The sequence below is a fragment of the Lutra lutra genome, chromosome 3 (genome assembly GCF_902655055.1).
Source record: "Lutra lutra chromosome 3, mLutLut1.2, whole genome shotgun sequence".
Lineage (NCBI taxonomy): Eukaryota > Metazoa > Chordata > Mammalia > Carnivora > Mustelidae > Lutra > Lutra lutra.
The window spans coordinates 62533181-62553703 of record NC_062280.1 but is presented as its reverse complement, the minus strand read 5'-3'; the positions used below and the strand labels follow the sequence as shown (position 1 = coordinate 62553703).

Genomic DNA, 20523 nt, shown 5'->3' with positions numbered 1-20523 from the left:
GGAAAGTGAGCAACTTAGAGCATAATTATTGACCATTCTCATTTCCTTTTCTGTCAGTTGTCTCTTGTTCATTGCTTATTGGAGTATCTTCTATGCATGACAAATTTCATTTCCAAGTCTTTAGCTTATCTTTATATTTTAACTTTGTATATGGATTATTTTACTATACAAACATTCTCAGGTTTATCAATCCTTACTTTTATGTTGCTTTTATGGGTTTTTAAAAAACATATATTTTCTCTTTGAATATCATATTTTATTCTTTGAATTTAAATATTAATTTGGTGGAGAATGGACATCTACATGATATTGAGTCCTCCTATTCATAAATATGGATACGGTATATCTTTTCATTTATACGTGTCTTTCTATACAGCTATATCATGCCATTACAATTATGCATATCTTTTAAAATATGTAGTGTTTTTATTACCACTGCCATTTAAAAAACATTTTAATTGGTTATTATTTATGTACCTCAACCATATTGATTTTCATGTATCAAATATATATATTTCATATATCCAGTAACCTTGCTAAATACTCATTAATTCCAGTAGCTTGTCAGTAAATTCCCCTGAATTTTCTGTGTACACAATTCTGTTGTGTTCAAATTATTTATCCATTTCCAATGATTAAGTATCTTATCACTTCTTATTTTATTGCATTAACTAGGAATTCCTGTAATATAGTCTGGAAGCAGTGATAGTAAACATCCTTATCTGATTTCCACCTTTAATTGTAATATTTCTAAATTTTCACTTTTTTATTTTACTTTATTTTTTTATTCATTAAATTTTTTTATTATTTATAAACATATAATGTATTATTAGCCCCAGGGGTACAGGTCTGTAAATCACCAGGCTTACACACCTCACAGCACTCACCATAGCACATTAAATTTTCACTTATAAATATATCATTTGCTATGGATTTTGGAGATATTCCTATCAGATTAAAGAAGTTCTATTTTATTAATAGCTTGCTTAGCATGTTTTTCAAAGTAAATACTAGATTGTAGGCTCTTTACATATTTTGAAAGCACATAAGCATTTTTTCTCAGTTAATCTGTTGATGAGATGAATTGCATTAATAGATTTTTCTGTTCTTGAACAACCTTTGCATTTACTTGAAAAACTCTGCCTAGTTCATGACTTTCTCTTACACACTGCTTATTGCATTTGATATTTCATTTTGTGTTTCAGCATCTGTAGTCTAAAGTCAGAGCAGTATATAACTTCATTTTCTCAATCATTGTGGGTATCAGGTTTCCAGAAATCTCTAAATATGGCAAGAAACTTAGACACACACTTACACTCTCTTCTGTCTCTCTCTCTTTCACACACGTGCGTGTGTGTGTATGTGTGTGTGTGTAGCTAGTTGATTCTGCAACTAATTCTAATTTCAGGCTATTTTATAAAATATCAGAAAGCCATATTTAATGTCCCTTGCCCTAGATTTGGATGTACATCCTTTCCTATCTGCAGCATCTTTTTTTATTATTTTCTATCTTATAAAATCAGCATCATCGGGGTACCTGGGTGGCTCTGTTGGTTAAAAATATGACTTGATTTCAGCTCAGGTCAAGATCTCAGGAGTGGTGAGATCTAGTGCTCAGTCAAGCTCTGTGCTGGGCATTGAACCTGCTTAAGATTTTCTCTCCCTCTCCTTCTGTTCCCTGCCCCTACCCCAGTCACTTGCTCTCTCTCTCTCTCTCTCAAAAATAAAATAAATGAATAAACAAATAAATCATAAAATCAGCATCATTAAGGTAAACACAAAAAAATTCAAAATTGTCTCTATGTACCAGTTCATACTCCATCTTGGAATATATTCAGTGCAATATATGGACAGGAAAGAGTTTAAAAACTTGAATGGAGGAAGAAAAATGAAAATCAAACTCCTACGTTTTCATTACTAATAAATGAGTTAAAAAGTAGGACACCACTATAATCTGTACTTAAGGGAAAAATGAGTATTAATCATGTGCAAATACCCTAACAGAGAAAGTAGATATTTTAAAACATATTAAAAAGCTTACAATCTTCCAAGTTTCTGTAGTTTTTAGTGCTGCTTGCTTTTCTGAATCTTTTTTTTATAAAGATCGTGAACAAAGTCTGTGGTTTTCCATAATAACCTTGGAATTTGACAGGTGCTCTTATCAGTTCATGTTCACTGCAGTAAGAATAGTGGAGGCAGCAGGTGGCAGCAGCTCCCACTCAAAAAACTGGGAATCACAAGTCTTAGAGCAGCCTGAGGCCTCCCTCACAGGCGAGCTAGTTCTTTTGTGCCTGTAACTGCGCATTTGGAATATAGGGGGGGAGGGAGGGAAATAAGACAATGCATAAATCCCACTAACTTTGACAAAGCAAATGAGACTTTTTTGTGTGTCTGTTTTACTTGGAGAATGACTGACAAACTTATGAAATAGGTGGGTTTACACCTATTGCCTTTATGCTCTCTGTGACCCTTCTTCCCCTTTTCCCCTCTTCTATCTTAATATATTCTTTTGGGTTTCACTCAAGCCTTTCCTTTTCATGGAAGCTGGACATATTTTAGCCATTTTGTCTACTTTTATTAAATGACAATGAATAATAATAATAATGAGCTAATAATATTAGTGTCCAGTTATTAAACACTGACTATAATATGTAAGTCTCTCTTTCAGAAATCTTACATATTTTATCTCATTTAATTCACACAATAACTAAATGGATTAGGTACTATTATTACTGTCATTTTATAGATATCAAAACTGAAGCACAGAAAGTTTCATAACTTGCCTAAGATCACACAGCTAATAGGTGGAAGGGGCCAGAAGACTAACACAGGCTGTCTGATCTCAGAACCTAGACTCTTCACCGTTATTCAGGGATACATTAACCAGGGAGACCAATCTCTGCCAGCAGACAGGTTGGCAAGTATTTTAATTCCACTAAGAAATAGAATGTTCAGATAATTTAAAGTTCATATATTTCCAAAATGTCTTTGAGAACTATTTCCACAGGTGGGAATTTGAGGTCACTGAAAGTTCACTGTGAAAGAGATACTGGGACAGACAGCAAATCTCAGCTTCACTTATTAACTGTGGAAGCTTGACAAATTTTATCACCACCCAGAGCTTAACTTTCCTAATGTATTAAATAGTGACAATAGGGGCACCTGGGTGGCTCAGTGCTTAAGCCTCTGCCTTCAGCTCAGGTCATGATCTCAGGGTCCTGGGATCGAGTCCCACATGGGGTTCTCTGCTCTGCAGGGAGCCTGCTTCCTCCTCTCTCTCTCTCTCTGCCTGCTTCTCTGCCCACTTGTGATCTCTCTCTGTCAAATAAATTAAAAAAAAAAATCTTAAAAAAAAATAAATAAATAAATAAATAAATAGTGACAATAATATTTGAGTGTTACTGTGAAGATTGAGAAATCATAAGATAATTCCCAGAATATAGTTAAGTTAATGTTCAGTTAATATTATATTATACATAATAATATAGTTAAGTTAATATTAGTTCATGTCTACCCTCTTTAGTAAACTGTAGTGGCAACTATGAATTTCCCTGAGGTAGGATGAGCCTGGAGAATGAGTTAAAGGGGAATGAAGGATGTATTGATTAGCGGAGGAGGAACATTGCATTATTAATTTTTGTATCTCCCTCAATCAGTATCTTCAAGGATGAGTGCATAACAAATGTTTGTTGTTAAATCAGTGAGTAAAAAAATCATAAAATTAAGTAGTCAGTGGATATTTTAAATATGTAAGAATAAAGTCTTCCCAAATATTTGGCATGCATTTTAGAGGACCCGAGGGAACCATAACATGCATGTTCCTGGGAAATTATTTATAATTAAAGAAAATTAATGGGGGCCCCTTATTAATTCTGACTTAAAGATACTCAGTTTTTATTGTGACACCATTTCTTGTTCTCTGACATGCTTAGGCTTGCGTTTGTTTGCTCATTCGTTAAGTTACCTGATTTATCTTCTAGACCAAAAACAGAAGATGCTTGGGTATTTGCAAAGCCCAGTGCCATTCAGGCTCTTGGCGTGATGTCATTCGGTGAGTGTATGATTTCACAGGCCCTTTCTCAATATGGAATCTTCTGTATAATGAAAAAGTTTCATATTTGTGTCTGGAGAGCAGATGTCAAAGTTTTATACTTCCTATTAGCAGCATATGATCTAGTTTGTGCCAACATAAAATTAGGCTCAAACTTTTCTCACTCATCACTAAAATTTGATTTAAATTGGACAAGTCTCTTTCTCATGCAGAAAACTCATTATGGTCATCTTGTTTTTTAACTGAAAATCTAGCAAGTGTTATATGCTTATTTAAAACCTTGCACACAAGGTATTACAAATTGGCCAGATGTCTAAAGCTACTCTGTTATATCCCAGATTGGAAAGGAAGCCATGGACGGAAAATATAGTGTTGTTTAGATTTCCCTTAAGATTGCAAGGCCACCGGGAAACGGAAAATGGGAGAGAAAGTTGGATAGAACTGGTTTGTATCAAGAGTGACAGGAAGAGACCACATAAGTCTAACATGAGTGAAATTTCTCATTCCTACAGTTGTTAAAAAAGTTATTTTCTGACAGAGCTAGTAAATTTATGTATTTGAACTTCAGTTCAGTAGCATTCCAAAGTCCCATACATCTCTGAATTTCTGGAGGAAAAAAGAGAATCTTAGTGCTTGTGATGAAGGACAGTTAGAAAGCAGGCAGGCAGGGACAGGGGGCCCCTGCTCTAAGAGGAAACCACCCTTAAAAGGATTTTATACCACGGTGGAAGGAGCCCTCCACCCTTTCCCATGTGATAGGTAGATGACAAAAATGTGCTTGGATGACAGGTGCCGGGAGGTTTAATCAGATTAAAACAGCCCTCCAACAAGCCCATGAAAACCCCTATAGCTTTAGAAACTCTAATGGCAATCCTCTTGGGTCCTGCTGTCCTCAGAGCTTTGTACTCTCACATTGCTGTTGCTCAATAAACCTTGCTTTGCTGCTGCCCACCACTCTGATCTACCTCTTCTTTCTTCGAAGCCCTGTGACACCGTGGGCCCCGAAGGAGAAGGAAATCCAGTAACACTTGCTTTAATGGTGCTCTTTTTTTTTTTCTTTTTTGTATTGCAGCATTCATTTGCCACCATAACTGCTTCTTAGTTTATGGTTCTTTGGAAGACCCCACAGTAGCTAAGTGGTCCCGCATCATCCACATGTCCACCTTGGCTTCTGTACTCATCAGTACTCTCTTTGCTACATGTGGATACTTGACCTTTACTGGCTTCACCCAAGGTAAAATGAGAGATTCAGTTGTCATTATATTTTGTTACTCGTGGAGTGGTTCTGTCACTTCTCATTTAGGGCACAATTATACCCAGTGTTCTACTTCAACGTATCACTAATCTCTTTTATCCATTCTCTCCTCTACCTTCCCACCTGTGCTGTTTCTGTTTTCTTGGTTTTCTCCCTTTTCAACTCTCTTCCATTGTTTCACTTAAAAGCACTTGAAATCTGGCTTCCCTCTCCACTGCTCTACTGCAGCTTCACTTTCAGAAACGCCAGCATCCTCCCACTCTTCAAAGTGAATAATCTTCTTGGTTCTGATTCTCATGCATCTCTGTGAATCACATGACAGTTCTGAACATCCTGTCTTTCCTCCTATAGGAGAAGGAGCACTGCCATATCATCATTCACTCTGTTAATATTTTCTTTCTCCTACCTTCTCTCCTCTTCTTCCCCCACCTTCCATTAACTGGCTCAGACAAGTTGCCTTCTTTTCTCTCAACAAATTCTCTGGAGATTGTCATTGTTTTAAACTCTAGTCCAGACCTTTCTTTTCATCTCCAGCCTCTTGCCTGCAGGACATTCCTACTGAGTTATCCCATTCTTGCTTTAAGCACAAAACATCATCTTTCCCACAAAACCAGCCCCACCCCTCCCCCTCTCCTCCAACACACCACCCCACACTGAATTTATTTCTCTTTCCCCTGTTCACCCAGGCCCAACAGCGGAGTGGCTATCTCTTCTGCTTCCTTTGACCTGTGCACTCACTTCTCTGTGTAGTATAACACCCAGGGTAATCTGACAGCCCACTAAATGCTGTGATTCAGACATGTCACAGCTTTTGCCGGTCTATTATCTCATTTGACCTTGAAACAACCCTATGAAGGTAAGTGGAATAACTAGTTTTACCCCCTGCTTAAAACACAAAGCGGTGAAGAAACTTGCCCAGGCTGGCTGGTGACAAAGTAGAAAACAAGTCTCCTGACTTCCAGTTCAATTTTTTGTTCCACTCTCTCTTGCTGTCTAACCTACTTTGGTCAAGTGCAACCCCATTAAAAGCTGTCTCTTACCCTCAAGCTCCTCTTCACTTAGTTTTCATATGATACGAGGTACTCTTGGGTGTATTGTTTCAAATAGTTACAGATGACTATGATTATAGGCAGAGATTTCTCAAGAAATAAAGAAAAAAGTAAAAACAGCTTCAAAACAGTGTTTAACATAATTCCAATGCCATCAAAAATATAACCTGTATATGTGCCATTTGAGTGCAGCAATAAAGTGACTGTGAAAGTCTTGGTAAAAATTATGTTTCAAGATACAGCCATGTATCACTATTGCTACATCATTTGCCAAGGTGAATGGCCTGTAGGGGCCAGTCTGTACAAAATCTTGGTTTTTAAATGCCTTCCCTGTAAGACATAAACCCTCTTTCTTACTAAAACCTTCCTGGTGGTGTTATCGGTGGTAATTGCGTAGATACAATTAAATCTTTATATAACAAAGCTGACAGGTTGGTTTTGGTTTGGGCTTTTTGTTTTTTTATTTTATTTTATTTTATTTTTTTTTGAGTTTTTTAACTTAGCTATAATTCCCAAAGATATACTTAGACGCAAGCTGGAATAAACTTGACATTGTTTCTTCAGGTCATTTCATTTTGGACAAATCTGGTCTTACCTGTGCAAACTGCATGCTTTTTTTCTTTTCCCTTTTAGTAGATAAATTTTAGCTTGTTAGGCAGTAAAGAAGTCGAGGGTGTTCTTGACATTCTCAGTCCCTTTGGAAAAGGTGTAGGATCCATTTTTTTAGTGAAGGTTGGTGATCAGAGACCTTTTCTGTCCTCTTCTCTGAGTGGTAAAATTTTTTCAGTCAACCTTGAAGCAGGTCTCTGTCAGGACTGCTTTGTGGTTTAATCCCTTTCTGCCCCAAAGGGACCCTAGAAAGTAATGTACATTGGTTCCAATTTATAGGGGGAGGGGAGAAGATTCATTAAAGTAAGTCTTGGCAGAGGGCATCATTTAACTTTTTAATGAAAAAAAAAAGAACAGAAGTATAGTTTTGTTTTCTTCTTAAACATTGAAGTACTATGTGACTTTGATCTGACTTTTTCTTCAGTCTAACTGGAAAATATGACCCAAATTTTAAAATGTAAGTGTGTTATATTTAGGAAATAAATAAGCCCAAATAGTGTTTGTTTCAGTATTGGGAAACTTTTTGCTGACATGACTTTTGGGCCCTCATCAGATCCCTCCATTTCTTCATAGATATCTGAGAAAATAGAGTCTCTAAAAAAAGAATTGATTCAAGGTATACATGGTCCATTGTTTAGTTTGGAACTAATTAAATATAATGCTTTTCCTCAGAAATAAACATATTTTTACAGTTTTGTATCAGTGCACTTGCACTCAGGTACATGTCAGATACCATAAAAGGTGAATCCTTACTGTGGCCCTGGGTCTGGGATTAAACCCGATAGCATGATTACAGGAAATTCAGCTCCCCAGATGTACTGGTCTACTCTTCCTTTCAGGATTGCCCTTGATCTAAGAATAACATTTCAAAAGGAAATTTGTTTATTTTAACAGACTTTTTTTTTTTTTTAATAACGAAGTCACTTATTTGCCAGAAACAAAGACCAGAAGCAAGTTTATAAAGCTAATGCACAAGAATTTAGGGAGTTGATTCAGGTGTCAGAAGACAATGGATGAAAGTATTTTCCAGAAGTTGATACAAATTTAAGGCAGATCTACTAAAAACAAACTGAGAGTAAGAGAAAAACTGTCACTGATTAATTCATCTTCACGTGGAACATGTACTAGTTTTAATATCAGGATATTATTATCAGTATGTATAGTTATTAAAAATATTGAGAAGTTATTGGAAGTGTTATCAGTATGTATAGTTGCTGAAAACAAAAAACGTGTATTTAGACTTGGCAGTCTATTCTGTCAATTAAATGGAGTTCATGGAGCTCCACTTATATAATAAATATCTAATACCTGATTTGTTAGATATTTATTTCAAATATTCTGTTGAAATTCATCTATTTTATATTATTCTCTAGGAGACTTATTTGAAAACTATTGCAGAAATGATGATTTGGTAACATTCGGAAGATTCTGTTATGCAGTCACTGTCATTTTAACGTACCCTATTGAATGCTTTGTGACTAGAGAGGTAAGCACAATTCTTTTCTAACATTTTACCTAGTCAATCCCTCTTACTACATTTAATTTAGGAAGATTTGTAAATAATTTAATTCTGCATATTCACAAGTGCATGGCAAGTCATATAAGTTAAACATTTACAACTTATATTCACATGTTTACAAATTACTTTTTTCAAATGTTGAATTTGAAGATGATGTTTGGTGGTTTAGTTTATAGCATAAGTATAAATATTTATACAACTGCATTCCAAAATGAATGCCAGCCTTTAATAGAGCCAAACTAAGTTGTTCTTTCTTAAAAACATTCTTACAAAGAAATGAAGTACTAAGATTAAAAACATTTTTTACAAAATCATCCTTTGAACAGATTTTGATCAGTTTTGTTATTCTGAAAAAACTAAAATGCCTTATTGTCAATGGAAAACCAAAATTCAACTTAAACCACTAGTTTTACAGATATATTTCATTTATATATTTATAAAATATATTTATATTTTTATACCATGTAAAATAATAGACATAGTATATTTCATATATATGTATTTGTGATGTATTTGTACTATATGTATGGATTTTTGAAGGAAGATTAAGTTAAAAAGAACTCATTCTTTTGGTGTAAAACTGGAGAACATGGCTTGTTGGGAATCCCTTATACAGTCAGTGAAAAATCCACTGTACCAGTCAGCAGAAAAAGCATGATCCTGCTTCACAGTGGTTCTTTCAGCAATCACACTGAAAAGGGCTTAGTTTTAGGATCTATTCCTAGAGGCTATTTACACAGTGCACCATGTGAATGGGTCTAATGTGTGTAGTGAAACGCCTACAGAGCTTTAAATCCGCTAACTAACCATAGGGCTTCTAGAGAAAGACCAGTGCTTACCTTATGCCAGTTCTGGGGGTAAGGAACTGCTCAGGGAAGTGGAATAAGGAAATGTTCAGCACTATGTATATCCTTTTACAATTAGCACTTGTCCTCACCTACAAATGTCTAACTCACAGGCTAGTTCTCCACCTTGAGTATTACGGGAGAAGTAGACTAACCTTTATGAAGACTTTCAAATCTAAGAACCTTGAAATTTTATTGCTCTTGTTGGATGCAGGAAATGGTTTTATTTTAGCTTCTGCCCAGTACTTTGGGTTCAGATCTGATCTGTAGATCAGCGTTTAACAGATGGTACATTCTCATGTGGTTTCTGGTGACCATCTGAGTCACTCTACCTGCACAGCTTATATCTTTAGTCCTTGGAACTTGTTTCCTCTCCAGCTGCAGTGACTGATGGGAAGATAGAACTAAATAAAGATCTCTTCCATGGTAGCAAATACTAGGCAGAGGAATCTCAAATCTACTTTACTCATTCACTTCCTTTTTCTCTCCTTTCTATCCCCCCATACACATACACACACACACTTAGTATAAACACAGTCAAAGCCATTTCTACTTGTAGGTAAGGTAGCCAGCCACATACAAGGACACCAAAAATCCTGTCCATACCACTAATGAGTATCTCTCATTAGTCTGCCACACTCAGTGATTTTCTACTATTATAATCATATATTAGAGGCTTCTATAAGAATGAATTTTAAATACCTGAAAAATATCACCCATTGCAAAACCATAAATGAGTAAAATTTATTACTATTCATGGTAATTGAATGAACTTTAAATACCTGAAAAATATCACCCATTGCAAAACCATAAATGAGCAAAATTTATTACTATTCATGGTGGTTGTTAGCAGGGTAATTGTTAGCAGTCTGTGCAGTCTGTGAGGAATGTTAGGTAGGTAACAGCTTGCAGAGTTGGTTTCATTAAGGTCCCCAGCATCTGACCTTCTACCATTTCCAACTCTTGTCTCAGGGTTCTCTTGCACAGAGTCAACCCTATTCAGATTGTCTCCTTTTTGTCTTTCATAGGTATCTTTCCTGTTCTTCTTTCCTCTTTTGCTCTTTTCACACTGTTACTTCAGTCTCTAATTCTGCTCTAAATCTTACCCATGTTTCAAACCTTACCTCAAGCCAAAGTAGGACAAGGACATTTCAGGATTGCTATAAAACTGATTAAAGAAAGTTGGACCTAGGTAACTAAAGCTCCTTCTAGTTCTAAATTCTATTTGATCTTTTTTATCCAGTCACAAATTGATCACTATTTGTTTTTTTAGATTGGCTGATTCTCTTCAGTCTCCTCTCACTCAAATAATCTAAATAGCATCAATGTTTCTTATTGGGTTCAAATACCTTATAAGGTAACTTCCCAAGATCTTTCTTACACTTGAGAAATATGTTTTTTCACACATTATATACCATGTTTTGGGTCTGTAATATAATCTGTTGCCTGTCTTATAATTCAACAAAGAATACTTGTTATTGAATTGTGTGTTTGTCTATGTGTAAGTACTTTGGAAAAGATAGGACATTCATATGGCTTAAGATTTGACTGACTGTCTTACTGGTAGTTTTTTATACAGTCCTGAGTGCTATAATATGATATACTTTCTTGATAAGTCCTGCATACCTCTGAGACTCCCTCTCTAAATAATGTGTTTATTTGGCAGGTAATTACCAATGTGTTTTTTGGTGGGAATCTTTCGTTGGTCTTCCACATTATTGTAACAGTGGTTATCATTACTGTAGCCATGCTTATATCATTGCTGATTGATTGTCTTGGAAAAGTTTTAGAACTCAATGTAAGTACATTTAAAAATTTACACCTTCCATTCTAAAAATCTCTTCAAAAATAATGTTTACATTTAACAAAGGATTTTCCCTAACAAAGGTATCAGTTTCTGAAATGAGATGAAAATGTTTGTTATGTGATAATAAATATTACAATGATGATATTGTGTACTTTCTAAAACTATATACTTTTAGAGCAGTGATTCTCTAATGGGGAGATTTTGCTCCTCCTTACCAGGGAACATTTTCGGCTGTCACAGGTAGATAGGTGGGTGCTTCTGCATCTATTGGGAAAGGCCAAGGATGCTGCTAAAGTCCCCAAAATGCACAGGACAGCCCCCATTATAAAGAATTATCCAATCTAAAACATCAGCAGTGCTAAGGTTGAGACACCCTGGTTTGGAGCACTTTTTCATATTTTATTTTCTATAATAAACATAAATATTACTAAAAATAACTACATATTAAGTGGATCTGGAAGTTGCTGCATAAAAATAGGTCTAGAGGGATTCATTAAAAAATTATGAATGAAGAGACTCATATCTATACCCCACATTCACTTACCACAACCCAAGTTCTTTTTCTTTAAAATATTTTGTTTTCTTTTCTAAACCTTTCCCTCATAATCTCTCCTTCTCTCTTCCAAGTCTAAGTCCCCATCATATCACATCTGAATTAAAACTGGCTTTGCGTTTCAACTAGCACGTATTTAAGTTCTCCTTCCAGTTTATCTTGACAATGCTTGAAAATCTCCACTTTCCTACGAGAGCAAGCATAAACTCTGTTGCCTCTGTAATCTGACCCTGTGCCTTCTATAGAAGGTTATTTACCATTTACTTTCCCAAATCCACCTTTAGCTCTAGTCAATCTTATTTTGGGCCTATGAGTAAGCCATATTAATTCTTTCTTTTATCCTTTGGCTTATGTTTATTCTTTTATAATTATTATTTTCCTTTCATTTTTTTTGTCCAAATATACAAAGATTTAAGGTCTAGTGCAACTTCTAACTCATTTATTTGTTGATCAAATATATATTATTTTTATATAATTGAGATACAATGATGGGAGGAAATCAGAAAAGATCCATGCTTTCATGGAGCTTACAATCTCACAAATAAACCTGAAAAGTTCAGCTGCTATATAAATCAAGAAGAAGAGAAAGGAAAGAGATGGATTCCCAAAAGACACATATAAGAAAACATTAAGAGGATTTGGTGACACAGGGGGCGAGAGGGACACATCAAGAATGACTCCTCGGTTCTACTTTGTGGAGCTGGGACAATGATGCCATCTGGTGAGAAATGAATAGAAATGGATCTACCACTTTAGAGTCATTAATTTTCCTCTTCTACAATCCTTATGGAATTTCTACTCAGAATCCCACCACTCAGCATTTATTAATTGTGCACCAAAGGGAGGGCAGACTTTTACAGATGAGATCCCATGTCATTATTTCCTCACTCCATTGAGAGTTGAGGGATAGGTGAAGGTATTATTGTCTGTGCCCAAGACACTATTCCCTCAAGATACCATCTGAATTTGAAGTTACAGACAAAACAGATTCAGTCAGTAATAGATTCTTGAGGATGTTCTCGTAGCAGGGTATACGAAGAGTAGGGAGTAGGCAGCTTCCCCAAACCACAGGACCCTGGAGAAACATCTATTCCACCAGCAATAGAAAGAAATCTCTTAGAAAGATGCATGAATATCAAAGGTAACTTTCACCTACTTCTCAGTTTTGCATAGGCCAAAGGCTAGACAGTTCATACAAAATCATTTCACATTCCAACCTTGATCTGTGTAAGTGGATGGCTGTGACCTCAATGCACTAACTTGATTTATGTATTGTTTTCATGTACTGTTTGGACTGTCCATAAGTTTGCCTTTCCTACCAGAGAGTAAGTTCTTTGAAGACAAGAATGATATTTAGCTGCCTCTTCCATCCTCCACAGTCTATGGCATAGTGCTAAGAACACAGTGCTCAAATTACTGCATGGGCAATTGCCTCCTGGGACCACAGAGCAGGCACTATTTCTACAAATGTTCCTGGACATAAAAGACATCCTTTAGAGTAGCACTGGTATATTAAGTGTTACCAAAAATTGATTGCATTGACAATGATAGTAATCTTTCATCTGTGCTGAGGTGTGATCAACATAATGATTCCCAGATCTGTTATTTCTTATTTTGTTAAATGTCTCATTTGAGTTCATCTTTGGTTGTCTGTTCTTTTAGTATTGTAGGATTCTGTTATAAAAAAATATGTTTATCAACTACCTGATAGCTTACCACATGTTGATCGCCTAACAATTTTTTATTCCCTTTAAGTTAAGCAACCTCATACATATTTCTAATTTTTTAGTAATGATATATTTTTGTAAATATTACCATAACTTTCTGCTAATTGCTTATCTCTCTGACAACAAAATTGTAAGTGCTTAATTACATTAAATATTCCCTGTTGTACTTATGTTGAAATTTTTTTGTGTTTAAGACAGAATTCTGATATTATAGAATAATAAGGGCAGAATATTGGATGAATGTCTATTACAAAGTCAAGAACTGAGCTGGTTGTGGAAGACTATTTTTAAAAATTTTAAACATGATTCAAGATTCTTAGATTTTTTTTTTTAAAACCTGGTTATATAGATACTCATAAAAAGACAAATAAGAGTTTTAAGTTGTCTGTTATGATCTAATAACCCAAGACAATTACACTAGGTTTAAAGAAGTGAGCCCGTAACTATATGGTCAATTAAACACTGGCAAAGCAGGAAAGAATATTAAATGGGAAAAGACAGTCTCTTCAACAAATGGTGTTGGGAAAACTGGATAGCAACATGCAAAAGAATAAAACTGGACCACTTTCTTACACCAACACAAAAATAAATTCAAAATGGATTACAGACCTAAATGTGAGACTTGAAACTATAAAAATCCTACAGGAGAACACAGGCAGTAGTAACCCATTTGACATCAGCCATAGCAACTTCTTGCTACATATGTCTCCTGAGACAAGGGAAACAAAAGTAAAAATAACCTTTTGGGACTACATCAAAATAAAAAGCTGCACAGAGGGAAACAATCAACAACACAAAAAGGCAGCCTATGGAATGAGAGAAGATATTTGCAAATGGCACCTGTAAACGGTCGGTATCCAAAATATATAAAAACCTTATGAAACTCGACAATCCCAAAATGAATAATCCAATTTAAAAATGGGAAGAAGACATACAGATGACCAACAGGCACGTGAAAAGATACTAAACATCACTCATCATCAGGGAAATACAGATCAAAATTACAATGAGATGTCACCTCACAACCGTCAGAATGGCTTAAATTAACAACACAAGAAACAATAGATGTTGGCAAGAATGTGGGGAAAGGGGAACTCTCTTGCAGTATTGGTGAGAGTGCAAACTGGTGCAGTCATTCTGGAGAACAGTAGGGAGGTTCCTCAAAAAGTTAAAAATAGAACTACCTTACAACCCAGCAATTGCACTACTAGGTGTTTACCCAAAGAATACAAAAACCCTAATTCAAAGGGATACATGCACCCTAATGTTTATAGCAGAATTATCTATAATAACTAAACTATGGAAAGAGCCCAAATGTCCATCGAGTGATGAATGGATAAGAAGATGCGGCATACATACACAATGGACTATTACTCAGTCGTAAAAAAAGAATGAAATCTTGCCATTTGCAACAACGTGGATGGAGCCAGAGAGTATTATGCTAAGTGAAATGAGTCAGAGAAAGACAAATACCGTATGATTTCACTCATTTTTGGAATTTAGGAAATAAATAAGCAAAGGGGAAAAAAAGAGAGAGGGAAGCAAACTAAGAAACAGACTCTTAATTAAGAGAACAAACTAAAAAAAAAAAAAAAAATAGAACAAACTGGTGATTACCAGAGGGGATGTGGATGGCGGATGAGTTGTACAGGTGGTGGGGATTAAGGAGGCACTTGTGATAAGCACCAGGTGTTGCATGGAAAAGCTGAATCACTGAGGGCATTTTGTGAGAATGTAGTATAGGATCTCCATTCTTTTACAGATCACCTGAGCGTATGTTTTTCCAATCAACAAAAGTCTTTTGGCATGCACAACAACATATTCAGGTCTTTACTCAACTCCCTTCATGTAGACATTTGTCATATTTAATAGAGCCAGATGAGGCATCATTTCTCTCAGTAATGAACATAGGCCGGATCTAAAGCATGCTGTGTTCCACTTCGGAATGACAGTGTGAGCTAACAAGTATTGATGACTCTGTGCCAAGTGTTTTGCATGTGTTACCTTCCTTAATCTGTATTAGTTTTACAGATGAAGAAACTGAGGCATGGAGTGATTAAATAGAGTGACTAAATAGTTCACACTACCTGCAAGTGGCAGAATCAAGATTTGAGCACAGGGTTTCAGCCCCTATAGACCACATTTTTAACTATTATGCTAGCCTAAGGTTTCCTAAATAGAAGGCTTTAAATTATGCAAAATAAGTAGGTTCATTTCTCTCTCCAGTTTTTAAGTTAAAAACCTATGCATTAAACTTACCTATAAGTGAGGTTAAGAGTAATCTATGATATATATGGTTAGACTTTAATAATGAGTTAAAATCAATACCAGGAGATGAAATAACATGGAACTGAAAGTTTTTCATCTAAATTAGTTTTTAGCTAATAGTTTTATATTAGTTAACAATTGTTGTACTCTAAGAATTCTTTTCTACTGTGGTGTCTGAATCATCACTAAGTAGAATAATGATCTTCACTTGTGAGATGTGTAATAGAATCAGACTCTCAATTTGCAAAGTTGGGGAAATGCTGTTACTTACTATGACTAGAATAATATAGGATAAATATTTGGAGTTACATTAGTTAATAAAAAGCAAAACCCCATTTCGAGCGCAGCTTCCTTATTAATGCATTGTTTTCATAACAGTAGACAACAATGACATATTTTCCAAAGGAAATGCACCCTCAATTTTAAAGGATTCATTTTAGAAGCAAATAAAATAAACAGAAGTCCCATTCTTGGTATTAAGAATCCAGTATCTGGGCACTGATGTTGCTATTAGAGAAAAAAGCCATCTACAGTAATTGGGCCCGCTGGGTTTTTTACTCGCAGAACAAAGAGAAAAGACGAAGCAGCTGGGGCCTGTAGCCAGAGTAACCAGCGCAATGAGCATTGTGTACAGCTTCACGTAGGAGGAAGCAAGCAAGCCAATTACCCAGCTCGAGCCCACATAGAGAGATACAGTCATCAGGGTAAGCAAGGCGTAGTCCAAGCTGCCTGAGTGAGCCCGAGTTTCTCTTCAAGTTATAAGAATCCAAACTGATTACCAAGTAGAAACCTAGAAGAGGTATAAGCATTCTTTTGTTCAGTTTTCAGCTGCCTTGCACCCTTTGAGACGTTTCTATTCTGGTAGGAGAATTAAGGTAAGTTCCCAATTTGTATTGCCGGTAAAAATCCTCAACACCTACTGTTAATTTGCTTACAGCAAATTGCAGAATGCCCTGGTATCAGTAGTGTTATTATCAAAAGACAGTGCTGGCTTGCCTTTAAATTAAGGCTATATCTTACTGTCCCTTTAATGAAAGTTAGGATGTTGACATCCTGCCTAGCAATTCCAAAAAATTATTCCAAAGCCAGTGGTGTAGACTCACACAAGGCTATATTAAACAGATCAAATAAGCAGGACGAATTTACAGGAAAAAGAGCAGATGGAACTGCTGTGTCCTTCTACTGATGATCTTGGGTCCCAACAACAACCTCTCGCAGGACTGTGCTTTCAAATATTAAGAAAGTAACCACTATCTAGACAAGATACTCAACTGGACTTCTTCCAGTACAAACATCAGCCATATAGTTTTCCCACTAATTACTACTTTCTCAACTCTTAAGAATTATAGCATAAACAGAACACCCATTGCTTTGGACTGCCCAGCAAGTTAGGTTTGGAAGTGTCCCAAAATGCTGACAGAGGACAGCTTCTTAACAGCAGCTGGTGGCGGTTTTCATCCTGATAGCATTTTCAGCACTCTGAAGTTCAGATGCATTAGTCTCACATGTTTGTTCCTGTGAAGAGAAGAGACTCTATATATATACACACACCCCCACACCCACATACGTATATTTATATCTTAACCCTTTTTTCATTGTTTTCAAATTTTTTCAAAGAAATCAAAAGATAATAATCATTATAAACACAGATGGAGTTCTACAGTATTTTTCCTAAAAGAACATTGTCAGTTTTGAGTATTTCAAGACAGCTTAAGGAGTCCATAATTCAGTTCTTGCCGTATGAAAACTAATGCTTTGTATCTGTGTACCTTTGTAGGTATTCATTTGTATGCAGGTATTAGAAATAGCAAAATTACATTTTCCATATATTTTAAAATTAGAATACAGTTAGGCACCTCTTTTCCCATTCTTATCTCTAGCTGTAGGCATATTTTCCATGAAGTGTGGTCCCTCTTATTCTTCCCCAAGTTTTTAGATAGTGCCTCAATAGTCATTTCATAATGTATTCCAATCAGCTGCGATTTCTCTGGACTTCTGCTATTTTTGTAAAAGCTACAAAAGTTGTATTTTTGGAATCATAGTTGTAATATTTCTGGTATGAGGATGGTACTGAGTATAACACAGTAATTTTAGTAAATGATGCTATTGAGAAAATATTTATTTTAAAACTATTTCAAGTTATAATCTGTTTTTTACATCCTCCAGTCTCAAAATCAGTTTTCTGTGATTTTTCCTTGGGGAAATCTACCAACTAATGTGTCAGAAAGCTTTTAAATCTTAGGTGATAGGTACATAGGGTTTCATTATATTATTCTTTCTACTTTTCTGTATATTTACATATTTTCATAATAACTTTCTCAAATATAGAAAAACGTGTATTTTATGGAAGGCTTGCTTTTAATTTTAAACCGATATCACATTTGCTATTGTCTGTTTTTAAAAACTTGTGTTTTATGGCCTAAGAGAATGTCATTTGTTATACAATTATATTTAATATATTTAATAGTATGTTTTATTTTATTTAATGTATAATTAACATTTAATATAATTTTAAAACTATATCACCTAAAATGCATTAAATTTTAACATTATTTCATTTGCCAAGTGTGTAACTCAAATTTAGCCTCTTCAAAGGGAAAGTATCTTTTCTTGAAGTCATTAACTCTCGGTATTTTTTTTAAAAATATTTATTTATTTATTTATTTGCAAGAGAAAGTGAGAGCACAAACACCTAACACGGTGTGAGTCGGGGGAGGGGCAGAGAGAGAGGGAAAGGCAGAATCTCAAGCGCTCTTCCCTCTGAGTGCAGAGACTGACATGGGGCTCCATCTTAAGACTGTGAGATCACAACCTGTGCCTAAATCAAGAGTGGAGGCTTAACTGACTGAGCCACCAGGCACCCCTCCTGGGAATTTTATAATAGACAACACTACTACTCATAATTTTCAATCTGACATGCCCCCTCAGATTGGATTTATCCATAAGCTAATGCAGGGGAGGGTGAATGAGTCATAGTCATTTAGTTCTGCTGTCAATTTTCTAGGGTAATTAACATGTTTAGTTTTACTTGAAAGAGGATTTAGAAAAGCATTTCATGTTAAGTGCCCCAGGGGTGATAGTTTTCTTTTCTCATACAGAGGGGAACCTACTTTTACACCAACTCAAGAAAGAGGAAGGATGATCTCCTCTACACACCTCCCAGTAGTCAGTCTCCTCTTGTACATAAAATGACAAATAGACCATTCATATTTGAACAGCATACTCAGCAATTTGAAATAAGAATATAGGAAAATGTGATGTGCTGAAAATATGGGAAATTTCAAGAGTTTGCCAGAAGTTGGTCTTACCTTCTGCTTTATTTTCTAAATTATTATTTTTTGATCATTTTTTCCTTAGGTCTGATATACTATTATTTTATTCTCATTTGTAAATATATCGTCAGAAAGAGGAAAGCCTATTCCTAAGTCTTGGGTTATTCTTCTTTCCCTTGGTTGATTCAACCTATTAAACTTTTAATATGTACAAAGATAAATACATTTTATAAATGTATTTCAAAAACTGTCCAAAGAATGCTCATTTGGTAACATATTGTTATTTCTTGTTTTCAATATGCAGGGTGTGCTCTGTGCTGCTCCACTAATTTTTATCATTCCATCAGCATGCTATCTGAAACTGTCTGAAGAACCGAGGACACACTCAGATAAGATTATGTCCTGTGTCATGCTTCCTGTCGGTGTTATGGTGATGGTTACTGGACTCCTCATGGCCATCACAAATCCTCAAGACTGCACCCATGGGCAGGAAATGTTCTACTGCTTTCCTGACAATCTCTCCCTCACAAACATCTCAGTTTCTCATCTTCAACTGACAACACAACTTTCAGTTTTAAACAGCAGTATCTTTCAATGAGTTGACTGCTTTCAAAAGTATATATGTTTTCAAAGACTTCTAAACCTCATCACATTCACACATTTTAGTCTGTATATTATAAAATTATTATTTTGGCATTTACTGAGACTTGGTTTTCTTTACTCTTTAGTCCAATATAAAAGATAAAGAGGATTGGGGTGCCTGTGTGCCTCAGTGGGTTACAGCCTCTGCCTTCAGCTCAGGTGATGATCCCAAGGTCCTGGGATCTAGCCCAGCATCAGGCTTTCTGCTCAGCAGGGAGCCTATTTCCTCCTCTCTCTCCGCCTACTTGTGATCTCTTGTCTGTCAAATAAATAAAATCTTTAAAAATATATATGTTTAAAAGATAAAGAGGGAAAGAAAATGGAAGATTTTTTTTTTGTTTATTGCTTTATTTTAAACAAAGTTAATGTTTTAATGACTATGCTGCCTTAATCAATTGCAGGAGGAAAAGTGAAGCCCTTGGCCCTTGCTGCCATCCTCTTAAAGCATTACTCTTTTATTCAATGGGTGAGCCAACATACTGCACTCCAAAATAAGTAGGTGATTGTGGGTTGGAATTTTATGTATGTATCCTTTATGAGAAAAAAAAAATGTGTTTCTTTCTAAGTTTATGGAACGGGAGAGAAGGGAAACTGAAAACTATTAAAGTAAACAGATATCCCAAGAGCAAAGCAAAAGTCTCCATTACAGTTTTAGGAGATCGCTTGTTTAGAGGGGAGTGAATCCCTGGAGAAGTGAGTAAAGTTCTTCCCATGGTAAGAAGCATGAATAATAGACTGTACAGAGCAAGATACGTGAGAAATCAAAATTACCTCTCGAGTTTTGATCCTGTGGGAATACAGTGGCAGTGCCATTAAATAAATTATAATGCAGAGGGAAAAACCACAAGTTCTCAGGCACAAGCCCAAGAGTTCGGTTATGTGTCTGCTTTGGACCTGCTGAATTTCAAATACTGATGGGAGTATAC

The 20523-nt window shown here is 35.6% G+C and overlaps 1 protein-coding gene across 4 annotated transcripts in view; it reads left to right on the top strand.

The window, feature by feature from the left end:
• Positions 1-19741, top strand: part of SLC38A11 (solute carrier family 38 member 11) — a 52149-nt gene extending 32408 nt beyond the window's left edge. For 2 of the 4 annotated variants that reach the window (XM_047721450.1, XM_047721446.1), the window contains exons 8-12: positions 3981-4051; positions 5124-5285; positions 8338-8450; positions 10995-11126; positions 19260-19741. In XM_047721450.1, coding sequence (XP_047577406.1) covers positions 3981-4051; positions 5124-5285; positions 8338-8450; positions 10995-11126; positions 19260-19553 — 772 coding nt within the window. In that variant the 3' untranslated portion in view covers positions 19554-19741. The remainder of the gene's footprint in view (positions 1-3980; positions 4052-5123; positions 5286-8337; positions 8451-10994; positions 11127-19259) is intronic. The other 2 variants (XM_047721449.1, XM_047721447.1) reach the window with 2 other exon arrangements.
• Positions 19742-20523: the final 782 nt, after the last annotated feature.